This window comes from Lutzomyia longipalpis, chromosome 1, assembly GCF_024334085.1.
Source record: "Lutzomyia longipalpis isolate SR_M1_2022 chromosome 1, ASM2433408v1".
In the NCBI taxonomy this organism is placed as follows: domain Eukaryota; kingdom Metazoa; phylum Arthropoda; class Insecta; order Diptera; family Psychodidae; genus Lutzomyia; species Lutzomyia longipalpis.
In genome coordinates, this window is record NC_074707.1 from 32657688 (window position 1) to 32677505 (window position 19818).

Genomic DNA, 19818 nt, shown 5'->3' on the forward strand with positions numbered 1-19818 from the left:
TCTTTTCTACAACTTCTCAAAGAATAATTTACCTAAAAACACACTAAAATCTCAATTTTAAGCAAAATAATTACCTTTGAAAAAATCACCTTAAAAATAGTTGCAGGAAAGTATATATCAACGTTGCACTAGTTGCAATAAAATTTCGAAAAAGAATAAATTTTCCTTGAAATTGAAGTTTTTTTGGACTCTAAATGAGTTTTATGCATTACTTATCCCTAAAATAATTATTTTTTATTGATAATTTATCAAAAATTGTTAATTTTATTAAATATAATTTATTTAGTTGCTTAAACGTTGCATCAGGGTATGCCGGCGCAACCCAAGCACATTTTGTGCCTATGTTGCGCCTTTCACCGCAAGGGGCGCGTCTATCGCGAGAAATAACCCAAAACAGACAGAGAGTGGAATAGAAAAAAATGAGTCTGTCTCTTTCATTTATGTTTACAAACAGCAAAACTAGCGCCGCCCTGGTGGGTTGCTACCGAATCATTTTACAACGTTGTTGCAAAGGTTGCTGCATCGTTGCCTCAGAGTTGCAAAAAATGTCTAACATGGCCGACGGCATAAAAAAGTTGATTTTTATTTCATTATTCCGAGCAGTTGGGAGCCCAAAATGATGTGGGAAGGCTTTCTTAGGGATAGTTGGGTGCATTACTTGTGTTTAAATAATTAATTTAAAAAAATTAAATTTTGACCCCTAAAAAAAATAATTTTCGGTAAAAAAAATTAAGAAAATTGAGATGGGAGCATCATTTAAGTTCCTTTGAGGCGATTTCATGACGGTAGAACCGCATGGCATATTTTTTTTCATTTGGAAAAAATCTAAAAACTCTATTATTAAATAATATAAATTATCCATTAGAGTTTGTCATTTATTATGATGGGAATATGGACGCCATATGATTATTATGGGCGTGCACCATATTTCCCTCCATTTATGACAGCGGAATGTTTTGAAATATTTTTTGAAACATTTTTGTTTCAAAAAATTTTAGTTGCCAGACGGTATACGGGAAAGGATATTTCAGAGTTTTGCAACGTTGAGATTACTAGTTGCGGCAACGCAGATATCTATTGACCATCTACTTCGAGGCAACGCAGATATATACCATTAGGCATGGTTGCATTGTAGTAAATGTAACTCCGTGCAACGTTTAGGCAACTATCAATGGTTTGTTGGGTAGCTAAATATGTACAATATGTGCTATATATGTACGCAAAGAAAAGGGAAATTTGAGAAATTCATACGCACACTGTAAATTATTTAATTAAAAGAAGATACAGCTCGGAAAAGAAGTTCTTTTTACGAGTACGCGCGAGAACTTTATAAATCGAGCAGAGAGACGGCATACGCGGAGTATAATTTGAAGAGCCCAATGAGAAGGAAATTAATGAATTTATGTATTTAAGACTCATTTTTTTTCGGAGCAACACATCACAATTTACGATGTTTTTTCAATGCTTTTTTTTCCTTCTTACCTTTCCGCCGTGATTTTCTCATGCATTTGCTCGCTTTGTATGTAATTTGGTCTCAATATAATGATGGATACACAATATTGAATTAACAAGCAATGTATGGGGAGAGATAGGAGATTACATGAACATGTTATTGAGACATTTTACATACCACATGCCTTGTGTGGTCTCTGGGCAGGAAGATGGGTCCAATGGGGAGTAATCACGCATGCAAAACAATTTTTGTGTGAATGCCGAAGACGACCAACAATTGCAAGACCATCATCTTCGCGAATTATAATGTGATCTCTCTTGTGGCGATTCTCAGTGAGATCCCTTCCGGTTGTATTTGCTGCTGATGCTGCTGCTGTGGTGCTCGGATGGTGGGTCGAAAGTGAAGTATTTGTTGACATACTTTTGGTACTCTTTGGCATTTGTGCATTCTTAGGGCTATTTGAACTTATTTCATGACTCTGCCACCGATCCTTTCCTTTTCGCCCATTTTCATCATCATCATCACCATCACGGCGGTTGGTGGTATGCTGCAGCCCAGGTTTTCTGCTCTTGTGCCCGCCTCTAGCGGGTTTTCTTCGTTCCTTGACCGCATTGTAATTTAAATTGAATCGTGTTGGCGAAGCAATGTCTCCGGCGTGGCCATCAGTAGGAACTGCAGCGGCCACACCGAAGAATGATATCGATCTTCTTGATCTCACTTCATCAATCGATGGGTTTGCGTGGTGCTGCCCCTCAGAGAGGTTGATTGAGTCACCGTTTGAGGTACTTCTTGCCTCATTATCGTGATCACTCCCACGCCTTCCGGATGGTGATGAAGTCAAATCACGGAGTATGTGCGAATGGTGCGCCACAACGTAGAGAGCCACTGTTATGAGTCCCAAAATTGATATTGTTACCAATGCCCGTCCGTACACTTGCCAAAGGTATTTCTGTCGGTGGTGGCTGGATGAGCCTTCCATGTCTCTCAGTCGGCAACACTTATCACAATCTGAGATCGCTGCCCCGAAGGCATATTCCTCCGCCGCACCGCACTTTCAGCAATACGAAAGGCACCACACACTCTGCTTAAATTTCCCACCGATATTTACACTTAGCGCAATGATCACCATAAAGACACAACCATGCGCATTTTTAATTCACACACTATATACCCAACCGCCTTGCTCACTATATAAGACATTAGCCCACATAAGTATTATATAATGTCTCTCTACTTTATTCACTCCAGATGGGCTTTTTTTTGTTAATTTTTACACAGAAAGAGTTTAGCAATGAATTTTCTGTATCTTATCAGAGGAGTTTCTTCAATGGTTTGCCTGTTTTATTTAATAAGACAGCAAAGAAAAAAAATCATGTAAGACACTGTGTTTGAAATTGGCAAAGAAAAAACATTTAAAGGAAGCTTCTACTGGTGCTTTTTTTTTCGGCACACAGTGAACAACTTATTTTGCACGTAATCAAATAATGTCGGTCTGTTTCAAAAAATACATAACTCTCACACAAAAATGAAATCACTGACCTCAGTAAAAAAAAAACTTGGAAGCTCTCAAAAATATTTTAATCAACTCTTTTTTTTGTTTGATTTGAAACAAATTCCGCGGATGTTTTTACTTTTGATGTTGGTGATTCAATAAAATGTTGTATGTAGCAGAACAAAGTCAGAAATCACAGCATTTCTTTTATACATGGCAAAAACTATAAGTATCGATTGCAATGCAATTTCATGTTGTATGCAAATTTATATAGCTACGACATCGATGTATTTTCATGATTTATCCTACACATAAAACTGTGTAAGTAGACACACAAATGGCTGAGGAAATATCATTGAAAATTCAACAATACAAAGTGATATTGTGCAATTAACTTAACAAGTGATTGGAAAATTAATTTCAAACAAGCATTGAAGATCAAAGTCAAGCGAATGTTGGACACTTTTTTCTCATATATCCAATAGCTCCCCGATCTTTAGATGAAAAATTTTCATATATTGCAAATTGATTGAAAAAAAAAGCAAAAAAGAATTATTCACTATCCACCCAACTGGGCGGAGAACTAGAGTCCACCTCTGCACGATCTCCACATCACTCTTGAAATTTTAATTAAATTTTAATGATACACTGTTCCAAGTCAAGGCGATCTGAAGGGAGAGATTATGAAATTTTTGCTACGATCGCCATACAACGCAATGGGACACAAGCTTTCGCGTCGACATCTCCGAAGGTACTGAAGACTGCGGAATTACTTGAGACGCGAGTTCACCGTTTTTCATGGGTGCCTCTGAAAATCCAGACATTCGTTCGTCTCTCCGCAGCCACCAAACACTTCGCGCGGTCGGTCGAGTCTGCTAATCCAGCACGAGTCAGCTATACAAAAATGCCAGATCACAGCAAAAAGAGAATCTATTGAGGAAATTTTACTATTCCGCAAGATCACCTTTTGCATTTTGTTTTATAGGGGAGATGCGGGTAAAATGGGTCACTTCAGAGCTTTAGAAAAGCTCGGAAAATTTTCTTATTTGATTGGGAATAAGAAAAATGGTTAAGGTTCTATTTAGAATTTGAAAATTATTTTTTTAGGACAAGGACAAGTTGATCTACTCCTCCACAATCTCTCCTATTTTATTTCACTCTATATCTTATCAGAAAAGAAATTTAGAGTTGTCACACGGTGCGTGATAAATTCCCTTCTTTACACCACAATACAAAAGGTATATACACCAGATACGTAGTCAGGGAAATTTTTGGGGGTCTTAACGCTCTAAAAATTAATAGTTGAAGACCAAAAAGTTCTAGCAGGTTTTTATGATAAAATTTTACAAGGAAGAACTGTCAGTTGGACGCCTGAAGACGTGTCTTATTCTTCAAAGAATCAAAAGAAATTATTTCCAGGCTTAAGATTATATGAAAGGAATTTTACAACGTTAAAAAAAGAATTTCCAACGTTAGAAAAGAAGTGTAGAACATTAAAATGAGCGCTAAAACGCCAGAAGAGTCGTTAAACGTCAAAATAATTGTCAAGCATTAAAAAAATTGCTTTAGAATAATCGTTAAACGTTAGAAAAGAAAAGTCAAACGTTACAAAAGAAATATCAAGTGTTTGAAAGAAAATGTTGAGTTTTTGAAAAGGAATGCTAAACGTTAGAAATGAATTGTCAAGCAATAGAAAAGCAACGAAAAAAATAAACATTGGAAATGAAGCATAGTTAGGTTAAAGAAAAGAAACGTCAAATGTTAGAAGTAAAATGTCAAACTGACGCAATCGGAAGGATTAATCCTACAACACTAAAAACATTTAATTCCGTCAGAATCAACTTAAGTAAAATGTCAAACGTTAAGAAAATGAACTTCAAATTATCTTTGAATGTCAAGGGTCATAAATTAATTGTCAAGCGTTAGAAAAGAAACTTAAAACGTTTGAAAAGAACAGTCAATCGTTAAAATTTCAAAAACAAATTGTTCAAAACCTGCAAAGAACGCAACATAGCGACACCCTCCCGAAAAGATTTCTCGCTACACCTCTGGTATATAAGAATGATCACATTGTTGCTGGTTATATACATACCTATCGCAAAACTTTACTCAATTATTCCAATTCGTATTATGTATGTACCTACTTAAGTGCTCGTATTTCTTCAAATAACAATTTGTATACATATTAACTCAAGTGAAGGAGTTTGCATCGTTTGCATCATTTTCTTCATTTCACTCTTGCATTTGGTTGCAAATGGTACCATATCGAGCATTTTGCTCTCCTCTAATAGTTTTCCTTAATTTAAGTGCTTTTTATTTTTATCCCATAGACCGTCTAAAGCCGCATTTTATGTCTCATACCATCAAGATTGCATAGTTAAGGGGTTATGCAATTTTTCGCATGAAATGCAACACATATGTACATGAAAATATCATTATATACATAGGTAACACCACATACTTCCCCTATGGTGATAAATGGAATATTAAGATAGCGAATAGAGGAGATCGGAAACAAAGAGAAGTCACAGAGATCGATCGATATTTTATTTCATTCCGGATCCTCCCACATTTATGCCCCTTTTCACGTGCACACACAGCAATTTTCTTGTTCTTTCATCTATCCATCGAGAGAGGAAGAAAAAAGTATGTACTTATTGCACCTCCATTCATAGAGAGGAGAGACCACATCGCAACAAGACATCGTAATATTCATTTCTCAATTGTTGGGCTTTTTCGAAACGATGTTGGGAGTAAACTAACACAAGATAGATAGCCTCGTTCATTCATTCAACCACTCTTCTAAATGGGCGCGAAAGTCACGCATATGCAAACAGTCAAAATAATTTTAAAGCCACAGCTGTTTCACCTAAGATCTTGTCTCGCATCTCTTGTAAAAAGGATTTATAAAGCACAAGCGCATTTATTATAGCTTTGTTAATTACAGATATTCGTGAGAAGAAGAAAAACTTTTTTTTAGCATAATTTATTTAGTAAAAATTTCCAAGGCTCTCATTTTACATGTATTAGATTTACGTTGTAGGAGAGACTGGGGTCAATTGGGTCACGGAAGTGTATCGAAAATGCCGGAAAAAATTGGAAAACTCATTGAGTATTAATATAGCGAAATACATGTCTGTCCAACCGAAGAGAATTTTCTTGATCTTTTCATAAACATAAATTTTCAACATGTCAACACTGCCTCCTGTATTTTGTTTTGAGTGTGTCTCACGAAATACGAAACTTAAACTTCTCTTGAAATCTTCCCACTTCCATGGAAAATTCATTCAACAATGTCTATGTATAATTTTTAAACATATGGAGCATTTTCCACATATGCCATGTAAACAAGACAAGCATTGTCATTCATATTTGTTACTTCACCTCACTGTTTGATTTTCTAAATGAGGAGGTTTGCATACTGCAGATGTGTACGAATGCGTGTTTGTACAGGTAAATTGTGCAATTAGTGCATATCAATCAACATTAAAATGAGGAAATTTACTCACCTTGACAGCCATTTTCGCCAAAACCATAATATGTTTCCATGCACTGATCACACTTGTGTCCTTCAACGCCATTTTTGCAGGTACATTGACCTGTTATGTGGTCACAAATGCCCGATAGAGAACCATTCTTGTTGCACAGGCATGCTGGACAGTTCTGTGAAACATCGCCATAGCCATCCTGTGGGAGGAAATGCATTTTCATTATTTTCTTTTACATTTTGATGGTGATGTTTGAGTGTCTGAACACTGAAAAATTCAGGAAGTTTAGATTTTTCTTTAATGAAGGATTTCAATTAGCTTTTAAAGACAATCAAACGTTAGATTAAAAGGCAAACGTTAGACAAAAAATTTTCAATTTTTGAAACAAATAAAAATCAGGAAAAGTAAACGCTCTTCTTTGTAATACTATGTGTAGATAGCAAAGATTAAACGTTTGAAAAGAAACGTCGATAAAAATTTAAATAAACGTTGAAATTTAGAAAAGAAACGTCAAACATTAGGACAAATGTCAAACATTAAAGAATAAGTTTTTAAAATTAGCTTAGAAATATTGAACGCTAGAAAAGGGTTGTCAAACGTTAGAAAAATTGCCAATTGTTAAAGTAAAGAAACGTTAAAATGTCAAAAGTGAGGATATTAATAACAAATTATAGAAAAGGAATCGTAAACTTTACAACAAGATGTCTAACGCTACTATAGAAACGTCAAATTATAAACAAGAAATGTCATACGTCAAAAAGTAGTGTTAAACGTCAGAAAAAAACGTCAAAATAGAAAAAAAAAATATCTAAGAGTTAGAAAAGAAATCTAGAACGTTAAAACAAATGTCTGACGAAAAAAATATGTTAACAAAATTTTAAATGAAAGAAAATAAACGTCAAATGTTAGAGAAGTAATGTCAAACGTTAAGATTATACAAATTGTCAAAATTTATGGTGTATTAATCTCAATTTTCATAAACTTTCTAAATCTTTCTTTTCAATCAATATTATTAGAATAACTCAAATAAAAAAAACATTTTCAAACAACTACACCCCTGTCTCCCCTAAACAAAATGAGTAAAAATAAAAAGAAATATTTATAATTTATATCAAAGCACTTACAGCACATTTATCGCACCTCAAGTCACGAAAACGACTGTTGCATATACACTGACCCGACACAGGATCGCAAATGTTGCTGATGGAGCCATTTTGGTAGCACTCACATAGGTCACAACCTAATTCTGGATCACCCCAGTAGCCAGGTTTGCATCTTTCGCATTGCCAGCCTTCGGTGTTTCCACTAAAATAAATTTAAATGAAAATTAATGTGAAGTGTCTGGCTTGGAAATTGCAAGAGTATGCTATTGTATGTGGTTGATCATAAAGTTTTATGTTGCCTTTGATGATTTACATGTACAGTGAAATACTTACTAGCAAATAATGCATTTTCCTGTAAGTGGATGACAAGGACCTCCGGAGCAGGGACAAGGAAGACAACTTCCGCCAACCACTGTGGGCTCCCCGTAGAAGCCATCATCGCATCTGTTGAAAAATTAATTAATTAGTAATAAAAATGTTAAGAAAAAATAAATGAAGAGAGGATCATTTACTTTTCACAGTGATCCCCGATGTAGCCTGGTGGGCATTGCGTACAAATGTAGTCCTGCGTGGTGGAAATGTTGGTTAAATCAATAAAATCCTCCCCGTCCATTGAAACGAAATTTATAAGCGGTTGACTGTCGGGAGCTTTGAGTTGGCAACTTGGCGAGAAGTTGTTGCTGGTGTCTTCGAGAGGGCATGCACATCGTTTACAGTCATCCACATTTCCCGCCAATGGATTCCCATAGAAGCCCACCGAGCATCGATCACAGCGATCACCGGAAGTGTTGTGGAGGCACTGCGAACATCTTCCTGTATCAATGTCACACGTCTCGGCGTGACTGTTGCAATCACATGGGATGCATTTGCCCAATTTTTCATGAGTCGATGAATCCTCCAGGATTCGTGCAAATCCAAATGCGCATGCTTCACATGAGGTTCCTTTGTAGCCAATTGGGCACTCACACATCTCCACAAGACTCTGATCGCTAAGGATTGTTTCCCCGCTGAAGAGAGTTGCAGCCTCGAGGACACTCTCAACCTGATCTGTGTGGAATGTCCCTCGAATGAGGATGCTCTGAACATGACTGAGAACAGACATAAATTGAGCTCTTGTCACGGGATCTCCTCTGTACTCCGTCCTCCTGAGTCGTGTAACGATATCCTTAACACTCCTCGGGACATGGTACCAACCGTCTTCTTTGAGAAAAATCTCAAGAGTTGTATTGGAGTCCTCGAAGATTTCATCACCAAAGGCAATTTTCATCCCATTGCTCCCCACAATTATTATACTTGGTCCTGATGTTGGTTTCCCACTTGTATCACCACGCACAATAACCCAGGCGATTGAGACGATAAATCGCGATCCATAGCTGGAGAGGAGGTTGCCACAGTACACTTCCGGTGCCACCCAGTAGACGCTCTCAACTTCCGGCATCTCATAGAGGCCGAAATACAAATGTCCTGTGGTATTGTCCCTTGCTGGATAGGCTGTAATTGACTGAGAGAGATCAGTCATCTTCCATTCCTCCGGAGAGGAAGTGATCTCAGTATCGATAGTGCTGGTTACACAGGACACCCCAACACCTGAACAGAAACACTTGAGGCATCCTTCGGGATTTGTGGAGCTCAAGGAAAAATATCCAGGAGCACATTTATCGCATTTTTCACCCTCCACATGCAATTTGCACTGGCAGTGGGATTCACATTCACCCCCTGGCATTGTGCCCCTTACATCGCAACGACATTTCGTGCAATTCTCCCCTTGATATCCTTGTTCACAGCGATCACACTTTGGTCCGGTGAATCCTTCACGGCACACGCATGCCCCTCCATTCGGGTTGCAGCTCTCAACTGCACCCAGGGGGTGGCAATCGCATGGGAGGCATGGGATTGGAGCATCGGGCTGCGTTTGGTGTGGCCTGTAGTATCCTGGGAGACATTTTTCGCAATTAACCCCGGTTGTGAAGTGCTGACAGTCCAGGCATTCGCCACCACCGGAGATTTCTCCAAGAACATTCACACTGAGACCTTTCTGATGAACATCCGAATTGTATCGACATGAAGTCGCATGACCGTGGCACTGACACATCTCACACTCATTTGCGTGGGTGGCATTCCCCGGGCGGTAGGGCTGCTGGTTGAAGAGTGGGCAGCATTCGTCGCAATTGGCACCACAGGTGTTGTGCTGGCATTCACATTGAGCCTGCGATATGTACAATTAGCATTAGCTATATACCATACATAATAGACATACTATGCTCATACAAAATATACATAGTTAATCAATCAAAATGTGGTGATTTGAAAGAGAATTTTAATTGCATGCCACACATGAGGTGGTTTTGCTGAATTTTCATTCTGCATTGAATGTTTCGATAATTTTCTATTTGAGTTTTCACGGGAGTTTTATTGAAAATTAAAATATGTAAAAAAAATAAGAAAAAGAAAAAAGTTCAATTATTGTATGAATCTTTATAATCCACAAAAAATTCTTTTTGTCTCGTATTCAACGATCCTTGAAATTTTAACGATTTTAAGGATTTCTTGGTCGCTAATTAATATCCCTTTATTCCGTAAATTCAGCGAAAAGGATTCCCAATTTTTTTATATCGATTTTTGTTAGGGGAACGTGGCCCGATTCGGATCTCTTAAAGCCTTTTTTTTCAATCCGCTATTAATTTAAATTTATAAAACTTTAAGGGGGGTCTCTTTTGAGAGCTGGTGAAATTAAATATTTTAATTTTTCTTGGGGTTTTTCTTAAACTCGGTTTTCAAGTGTTGGTGACATTTAAAGACTTATCATTAAAGAGTAAGAAAATCACTTTCTGCCATCTTAGATGCGACGCCATCTTGAGATTTTCCTCAAAACACAAAGGTAGGTTTTTCTCAGGATCTACTGGATAGTTTTTGATGGGGTCAAAAGCAAATGAACGAGGAAATACTAGTGCAAATTTTGATGTACCAGAATTTTGAATTTCCACTCTGGGGCTGAGAAAAGTGGAAAAATGTGACTTTTTCAGATATTTTTGACGGTTTTCCACTTTTCTCAGCCCCAGAATGGAAATTCAAAATTCTGGTACATCAAAATCTGCACGGGTATGTCCTCTTTCATTTGCTTTTTACCCCATCAAAATCCATCCAGTAGATCCTGAGAAAAACCTACCTTTGTGTTTTAGGGCAGTTCTGCGGAAAAGTCGGAAAACCACAAGATGGCGTCGCACCTAAAATGGCGAAAAGTGATTTTCTTACACTTCAGTAACTACGCTACAAATGTAACCATAATCGGATATCCAAGTTTAAGGAAAACCCCAAGAAAATGACAACATTAAAAATGTGTAAATTCTAACAGATTTCCCAAGAGACCCCCCTTAAATATAGAAGGTTATGGGAGTAAAAAGAGCATCAAATGGGTTTTAAAATGGTACCAAATTCTCTACAATACTGGGTGGATTAAAATTGTTTTCTGCGTTTCCTTCAATTAGGTACTTCGCCCTTGGGAGCTGCATGGGCTCCTTTAAGAAAATTACTTTTTATTTTATACCATTTTTATTCATTCTGCTTGGACCTTTGGAGGTCCGAATTGGGCCACGTTTCCCTACCTATTTTAGCTTCATTAGAGAATACAGTATGTAGTATTGTCTAGAATAAATATAAAAATATAGTTTTAGAGACGCTCATCTATCCCTCATGGCCAACGGAGGGTTAATGTCGATCTGTGTAATCAACTTTATTAGAATCATTTACTGTTGATCCGATATGCGAAAAATAACTAAATGAACTTATAATTGCCCTCTGAATACAGCTCTTTTTTGCAGTTTACTTCATAATTTCCCAAATTGTTCTCTATTAAGTAGATTATAGTTTTCAATTTTAAAAAACTCTTTAGTATCGCTGTGGGTGGTAAGATGGAAATATCTATTTTCATTCTTTGTACAATAATAATGATTCTTTTGATAAATAATAATGTTGCAAAACTATTTGAAGGATCTTGTGGTGATTATGGAGAAGATATAAATGATATGTCAGTACATTTTCATCCAATTTTACTAATGGAAGGCATTAAAACGCGAATGCCATTTTTTCGGAATTTCTTTGGTCATCAACTCGATTGTTGGCGTTTCCTTTACGTTCTCAACAAGGATAAGAATATAGACTTCCAAGTGAATCCTGAAGGATATATGAATATTATGAGGGATGAAAATAAATATTTTCAATGGGAAAATAGTGGTTGTACCCGAAGTAGAGACTTTAATGATATATTTAAATTTAATTTTAGAAATATTTCTCGACCATTGTATGAATTATTCGTTTACCATGGGCTTATATACAGTGAAGTACTACCGTTTGTTTGTAGTAAAAGAGACAACTGGAAGGTTCGAATAAATATGAAAAAAATTGAAGAATTCTTCGGTGGCATTATGAACACCTGGCTTATCTTGTGGGCCTGCGAGGAGATGCCAAATGGAATGTGTGATCTCGGTATTTTGGTTAGTTTGGATGTAACCATCTTTAAGAATTTCACCAATGTTATGCTACATAGGCTGGAAATTTGGGACCGTGCCATTGCACATGTCAAGGAACTTCCTATTAATGCTAATTTTACGTTAAATGACTTCCAAAAAGCTGATCTGCATTATGGAATTAATTGCAATTTATGTGAAGAATTTTCTTGCAACTGAAAGATTTTTAAATATTTTGTATGAAAATATTATTCTTTATGCAGTGAATTTTAGAGTATTGAGAGTATTATTCTAATTAAGTCTGTAATTTTTGAAGAGTTTAGATTTGATTTCAATTACATACATAGTTCTATTCAGCATAATGTGATTTATAGCTCTCTAACATTGATTTTTATTCTAATTAAAGAATAAATGAATTTTGAGAAAAATTTAATTAAAAAATGCAGATACCTACATTCCCCGGAGTGATATTGCGACATTCCTTTGCATGTCCAGAACAAACACACCGTCCGCCAATGCGAATTGATTTGACAGAATAGAAACTCCTCTTGGCCATTGCTTGTTCATCCAGAAGCCATTCCACTGGTCCATTTTTAATCAGTGAATGCATTTTAATAAATTTTATCCGTACATAGCGAGCCATTGAGAATTCCAGAATTTCCGCTGATGATGAATTTGCCCCTGGACGCCCATTGATTAGGGAAACGTGTATCTCCCCACTTTCCAATGGGAGCACTTTTCCAAATTGAGTGGAGCAAATAACTTCGGTATCCTTCTTGAAAATATACTTCCCCGTGTGACCTCGCATGCCGAATAAACGTTCACATTCATGCGATGAAGAGGCAAAATATTGCCATGGGGTGTACTTTTCCCCATCGAGGGATCTCTCCCATATCCATGCAGCAGGTCTCGGGGAAATTCCAGATCTAATCATGAGGTACAGCACTTGGTACAGCTGGAATTTAAAGGAGTTTATTAAATAAAGGATAAAAAAAATTAAAACAAGAATGTTGCGCAAAATAAATTAAATTAAGTTAAATGTGAAAATGAATTAATTACAGGTTCAATTACTTAAAAAAATATTCTAAATCTCATCTGTCCTTAAGCGGTTAAATTATGTCCTTGCGATAGTCTCAATTGGCATAAATATTAGGCGCATTCAGACTAATTATTTAGGCATCATTTTCAGCAAAAGGAATCTCAGTCCTATAAATGTCTACCAATAAAATTTCTGCAAGAGATACTTGCCAATTCTTCTACAAGTGTCCTTTTTTACAAAGAAAAAAAAATCAGTCATGAAGGATACGTGCATTGCCACACATAAAAATGTATAAAATTTCTCGAATTCTTCAGAAAAACTTCAAAAACATTGGGGAAAAATAAATTCCGAAAACTCCATTTATTAAATCCATATAAGATGTTGAAGAATTTCAAATTGAAGAATAAAAGTAAAAATAAATTAAACATTTCCAAATGATGGTTAAGAAAGGAGCATCGAAGAACCTAAAAACAGTTTTGTTAAATTGAAAGGTTGTATATTTATTTACATCATCAATTCAGATACGTATTGATACCATAGGGGGATCATTCCACCCACCCATAAAAGGCCAAATGATTGAATTTTATTTAGCATGTGAGGAATGTTATTGTTTCTCATGGCAATACAAAGCACACAGCCTGAAATCGTGCGTTTTCCACCGTATATTGCCCCAAAATAGTATGTACGGGAATCCAAGCAGTGTTGGTCACCTTTTAAGGGCAATCTCAGGAATTTTTCTTTACCGCAACACGATTCTCATCTCGTTTCTCCTCCTTAATACTACCTTCTGTTGCAGCTTTTCTCCTTTTTTGATATACTATTTTACTAAAACTTTATTTTTGCGATAAGTTAATGGGCATGAGGGAGCAGATGGAACAATAAATTCGGACTACATTGTATACACGAAGCTCAATCAATTAGTAAGATCCGTGCATTGTAACGAAATTATGAACTTATTGACCGCACATGGGGAATTTCTTGCTCGTGGGATATTTAGTCAGTAAATCACCCCGTTTGATTATTCTCATCCGTATCAATACATCGATCATCTTAAGGTTTCACTGTTCTTCTTTTTTTCCGCCTTACATGCTTCCCAATTACATCGCGATGCGAGATTCCAATTGTTTCAAGAGTGACTCTTGATGCTCTGGGAGATCCCATAAAAGGAAGACTGATTTCTCTCCAAGCCAGAGTCGTTGAATCTCAATACAATGCAATCTCTTATGGGAAAGCATGCTTCAGAATGCCTCTTTTCGCTTTCCATGAGCTGCGAGCAGTTCTTTCAGGCTATTGCAGTGAATCACACACTGGTTTTAGAGGGTATTAATTCAGGCTATTCGCACAAATAAACATGCATTCCCATTTTATATTCTACGTTACACTACAGTCGGCGTAGTCCGTTTAAAGTTTGGCGCGTCTCATGCACATGTTAGAATTAGAACCTTTTTTCTTGCTTTTTTTATGTTGCAATGAAAATTGGGAAATTTGGAAAACAAAGCTATTCTATTATGCAGCAATAAAGTAATTAAATTTTACCTGCCCAAGATCCAGCGTAATTGTTACATGTTCATACTGTAAGCCATTACTTATTGTTGGGCTTTGCCACCATTTGTCAGTTTTATCAATTGCATGAACAATTGGATGCCTCTTTTCCTGGTCGGGACTTTTATCATCGCAAATGCCACACTGAGATCCTCGAGCCCTGAAATACAGCTTAAGTCAGATTACAAAAGAACAGCGGGGATTTTACAGAATTTACACGGAATACGTTTTCTATGCCAGAGGGGCATTTAACTGTGAGGAATATTTGGTGATTGCTACCGAATATTTATGAATAATGCTTTAGACGTCGGTCTCAGTTTTTAGCAGTGTAGGAGAGCACGAATTACACCCTTTAGCAGTTTCTTAAAACAATTTCATATCGGATGGTTCGAGGGTTTTTTTTTCTTTTTCAACAGGTAAGTAAAATTAACTAAAATCCCAATTGGATGTAATAAACTATTATTCTATTCTATTCTATTCTATTCTATTCTTCTATTCTATTCTATTTGAATTAAATGAAATTTAGTGAATGATTCGACTAGGAAAATGATACACTCCCAGCCGTAAAGACACTCTCACGTTGAAATATCTCGAGAGTCCCTTACTAATTGTTCAAAAGAGCAACAATAAACGTTTATCAGAAAGCAGGCCATATGTTCTCTTTTTCGAACCATCTATCCACTATTTAGTTGTGATTCTTTTAGCTTTTTATATTGTTTGTGGAATAATCTGAATCCTCCAAGTATTATTCCGAATAAATACATTAATCTGTCACCAGATAAACACCCCTTACGTTGTCTACTACACAGAATTCAAATTCTATTAGTCACACTGAACCCAAACACTTGTACCCACCAACTATTGAAATCCCCAACTTATTGAGTTTTCAGTGAAATCCCAGAGAGAGAAAAAAAGAGAATACCCGTGTTTGTAACTTTGTTCCTGACCGCTCGGCAATGCCCAACACTAATAAATTTAATCTATTGACATTTTGTATTTGAGCGCCAGCGCCAGTCCATTCCTTTCTCCTTAAAGATTTAAATTAAGGGAATACCTCTGTGCTAGGAATTTATCATGTTGGGGTGAATATCATTAATGTAATTTCACTACATATAAAGCAATCTTCCTGATTCATTGATCTTATCTAAAAAGAAGTTGATTCCTTTTCCGAAGGCAATACAAAGCCTTATTGGAAAATGTTAATGTGTTTTAGAAGAAAAAAAGGAGGAGAATAACTCACCGAAGTGGATGAGCATCAACAAGTTTACAGTATTCTTCACGTCCATTCTGACCACACGTTGCATTAACAGCAATTGATGCCTTGAGGGCAACATTAAATACTGAAGGCCACAATCCTCCACCCCATAACTTCTTTTCCGACATGGGGGTTAGCAGTCGAAGGGCTGTAATGGAAAGTTTTTGGTAAATTAGACATAAAGCCTTTTTTTGTAAATTAGAGTAGTTTGTCAGTGGTTTGGCCTATTGTAATACCTGTAGAGATGAATTGGGGTGGAATGAATGAAAGGATATATGAATACCGAAAGCGGCAAAACAAAAGAACAAAGAATATGTATGTAGGTATAACTACCTATGTATTTCTCATGGAACTAAAAATAAATATTTTCATTTGAAGAAAAAGGTATAATATTACATAAAACAATTCAATTCATTTAAATTTTTATTCATAATTCAAATGAATTATGTAGTAGAGAATAAACTTTGACCAGCTTCAAAATCCAGGTGGAAAAGGGTTTATTAGGGTAATGCACATAGATGCTTCTGGTGGTAAACAACTTATAATCTATCTTTCCTACTCCTAAATAACTTCTAAATAAATATGTACACAACTCTATGTAAATCCTTGAGTACACAATATTCCTTTCGTCAAAGTATGTAAAAGAGAGAGAGCAACAACTTAACATTCCATTGGTGTCCTCGAAATAGGTAAGAGTGACGTCTGGGTACTTGAAAGAAATTCTTCGAAGGCTTGGTAAAGTACATAACGTAACTTAAAGCAAAAATGATAGTTTTACGAAAGAAAACTTGCAACAAAAATTTAAAAATTTCTTGGAATTAACTTCTGAACTGAAAAGTTTGGTTTAATACTTTTGTGTTCGTTTGTTCTTTGATCTTAATCAATCTCTTTTTATGTACACCTGAAATTGACCTCTTGACCTCTCAGATTTATTAGGAAGATTAAATTATGTGAAAATAATTTAAATATTTGTTATTTGAAAGGACATAATTAGATAAACATTTCTATTAAGTTTTACATAAACTTTCCATAGATAAATTCTGGCTATTTTCTCCTACACATAATATAGTAAGTTACTGGAGAGATGGACCACCTTGGGTGTATGAGAACCCTTCTGATTTGAAAATTATACCAACATAAAATGCTTATAATCTGCATTTAATATGGGACTTTAGTCAATTTAGGTGTGTGTAATCCTGCTCTTTGATACCGCCCAAAACTGACATGGGATTATATGTTTTGTGTGAAACACCGGCATCATATATTGTTTCCCAGTAAAGGCATTATGTTCGATGATCAACATTTAAAGACCCATAATTTCTATAATAAGCTTTATTTTATTATAACCCACAAGCATCGATCGCCAAATTATTTTCTAATTGAATTTAATAATAAAATTTGCAAAAAAGAAATATTTTTTCTGTATTTTTTTGTTTTTTCGTTCTTATTTTTGTATAATATTTGGAAGAAGAATTTTATATATTAAAACTCATAATGTAATTTTATTTAGTGATTAAGTTTTGTAAAACAACTACTATATTTTTTAAATTTAAATACTTTTTTATACTTTAATACCGTTAAGTTAATACTCGTACTTAGAGAATAAAATGGGATGATTCAATTATTTTTAACTCTAAAGAAGCAAAGGGGAATCGTCTAATAACCCCAAAGCAATATTTCGTGCGAAGACTCGGCAAATACAAACAATAGTTTTCCTATCCTTATGATGAATTATGATCCCTGGTTATCTAAGGACATTGTGTAGGATTTCAAGTCAATCTAAACAACACAAGAAAAGTTATTAACCCTTGAGAGGCCAAGGGAGGTCCTGGAATGACCTCAGCGCCATATTTCTTGCTATATTTGTAGAAGATATTTATCACAGAATCGACTCCAATTTATCATTCAAAATGATTTAATATTCCAAATATAAATTAATTTATAGTGAAAATTTTGAAATTGATTTTTTAAGTTAGGTTGCTTTTCTTTGGGCTCATCGAATTTTATCACCTTAATAAATTAAAAGCTCTAAATGAGATAATTATTAAAATCAGAAAATATTCTCAATTAGCAATAAAATTCTAACAAATGACCCAAAAGGAGTTATAATTTCTCGGACTTTACTAACATTGTAGCCATAATAAAATCTACAATTTTATCGTAGTTATTTTGCACTTAATCATAATAATTACTGTAAAAGAAGATTGGAATCAAAGTGTCGGAAGATTGTACAAAATTAGAGACGACGAGCCTTCAAATGGAATCCTGCTGCTTCTCTATTCGACACTAAGAATCTTCCAACCCTCCATTTTCCAACATTTGCAAGCAATTTCTTTAAATTGCATCTAAAAACATTCCTCCGGTCGGGTGGTATGTATGTACGTATTCATTATGTATTGCTATGTGCATTGCATTTTCATTATCAATTTCTCTTTCAATAATTTCCCACACCTCACACCCATAAGGGAGCTAGTTCGGAAGATGATAATTCTTCGAAATAGTGTGGCTAGACAGACGCCTCAAGGCATTTTGTTTACATTCTATTATTTCCTTTTTTCATTCCTATTTTCACTTTACAACCTCAATATTTTTCTTTTTTTTTTCTCAAAAAAGAATGCAGTTGAAGAGTCGCGGAGTCTTTTAGTGTTCTTGTACAGTTGTTGTTGTTTTTTTTTTCTTTTCTTGTATGTGAAAGTCCTCTTCAAGTTTATGATCTTTTTTTCTGTGAGGGGATTTTAATTGCTCATTTTTCATCAAAGTTTCCTCTCACTTGGATTCCAAAACTAAACTCTCAATCACTTTTCTTTGTTTTCAAAGAAAAAGACTATGTGTGTACATATAGGGAGGTTTTCAATTGCTTTTGATCATTTTCACAGCAAAATCTGTTTTCCTTCACATAACACCCGTTGATGGGAAGATGCAAGGTATAAGGAGTAGAAAGAGAGAGATGGGATGAAAAAATGCATTTCAAATGGATATGCAAGTGATCACCTCTCGATCTTCTTGTGGTTGGATGACGAGACGATTATATGGTATTATGTGTACACATATATGTAGTTGTTAAGTGCTAGTTACCATGTTTGTTGTGCCTTTGTCGTTGACCCTTCTCCGATTTCTGATCATTGTCATGTCTTTGTTTAATCCAACTGCTACTACTGGCTAATTCACCGACACTCTCGTAATGATAATCCACCCCACGCATAATTTGATGACGTTCATGATGATATTTGGCACCCAATGAAAAACACACAAAAACACCAACAAGCACAATGAACACATCCATCCAAAAGAACATTCTGCAACACATTCTATATTTGGATGTGGCCTTTTAACTTTCCAATTTTGAGGTGTGAATAATTTTTCTTTTTTTTTCTCCTTATTTCTATATTATTTTTTTCTTAACAAAACAACACATCTTCCATTTCAATTTCAAAGGGACCGGCTTCTGGGGAGATCACACAAATCGCTATGATTATAAACTACGGATGAAGAAAAAGAAGCACGAAGAAGACGTTCGCTTCCCGCAACGGCCAAGTGAAGACTAAAGTCTCGTGCAAGATCGAGATCGCAATTTGATCATCGTGGAGCGCCGCCGGCTTCCATAGGAATGTGTTGTCGACTGTAAGATGAAAAGAGAGAATTCCATGCCATATAGTAAAAGAGTCTCCATGAATACGTCATTAATTCTTTAATTAGATTTTTGCCCGACGAAAAGACGCCCATGGAAACGAATAAGAATCTTCACAACTTGCACAACTTCCCTATTAATGCCTCCTCCATTGTATGATCATTGTCATGTTGGCTGGCATGGTGAATTGCAGTCTATTTTCAGTTGCATTTCGGATTTTTTTACATCCATTTACTACACACATCCTTTACATATGGCAACATCTTCTTTTTGTACTATTCACTCTCTCTCTCTCGTTCTGTAAAAGTTGTTGTAAAAAAGCAAAAGAATAACAACTTGGTGGTAAAACAGTTCC

General features: G+C 35.7%; 1 protein-coding gene across 1 annotated transcript in view; it reads right to left on the reverse strand.

Annotated features, from left to right (window-relative positions):
• Window positions 1-19414, reverse strand: part of LOC129786190 (laminin subunit alpha-1) — a 38928-nt gene extending 19514 nt beyond the window's left edge. The window contains exons 1-8 of the mRNA XM_055821042.1: window positions 18911-19414; window positions 15821-15983; window positions 14575-14740; window positions 12454-12954; window positions 8049-9742; window positions 7870-7980; window positions 7558-7738; window positions 6455-6632 (exon numbers count right to left, since the gene is read on the reverse strand). Of these exons, the coding sequence (XP_055677017.1) occupies window positions 6455-6632; window positions 7558-7738; window positions 7870-7980; window positions 8049-9742; window positions 12454-12954; window positions 14575-14740; window positions 15821-15983; window positions 18911-19142 (3226 nt within the window). The 5' untranslated portion in view covers window positions 19143-19414. The remainder of the gene's footprint in view (window positions 1-6454; window positions 6633-7557; window positions 7739-7869; window positions 7981-8048; window positions 9743-12453; window positions 12955-14574; window positions 14741-15820; window positions 15984-18910) is intronic.
• Window positions 19415-19818: the final 404 nt, after the last annotated feature.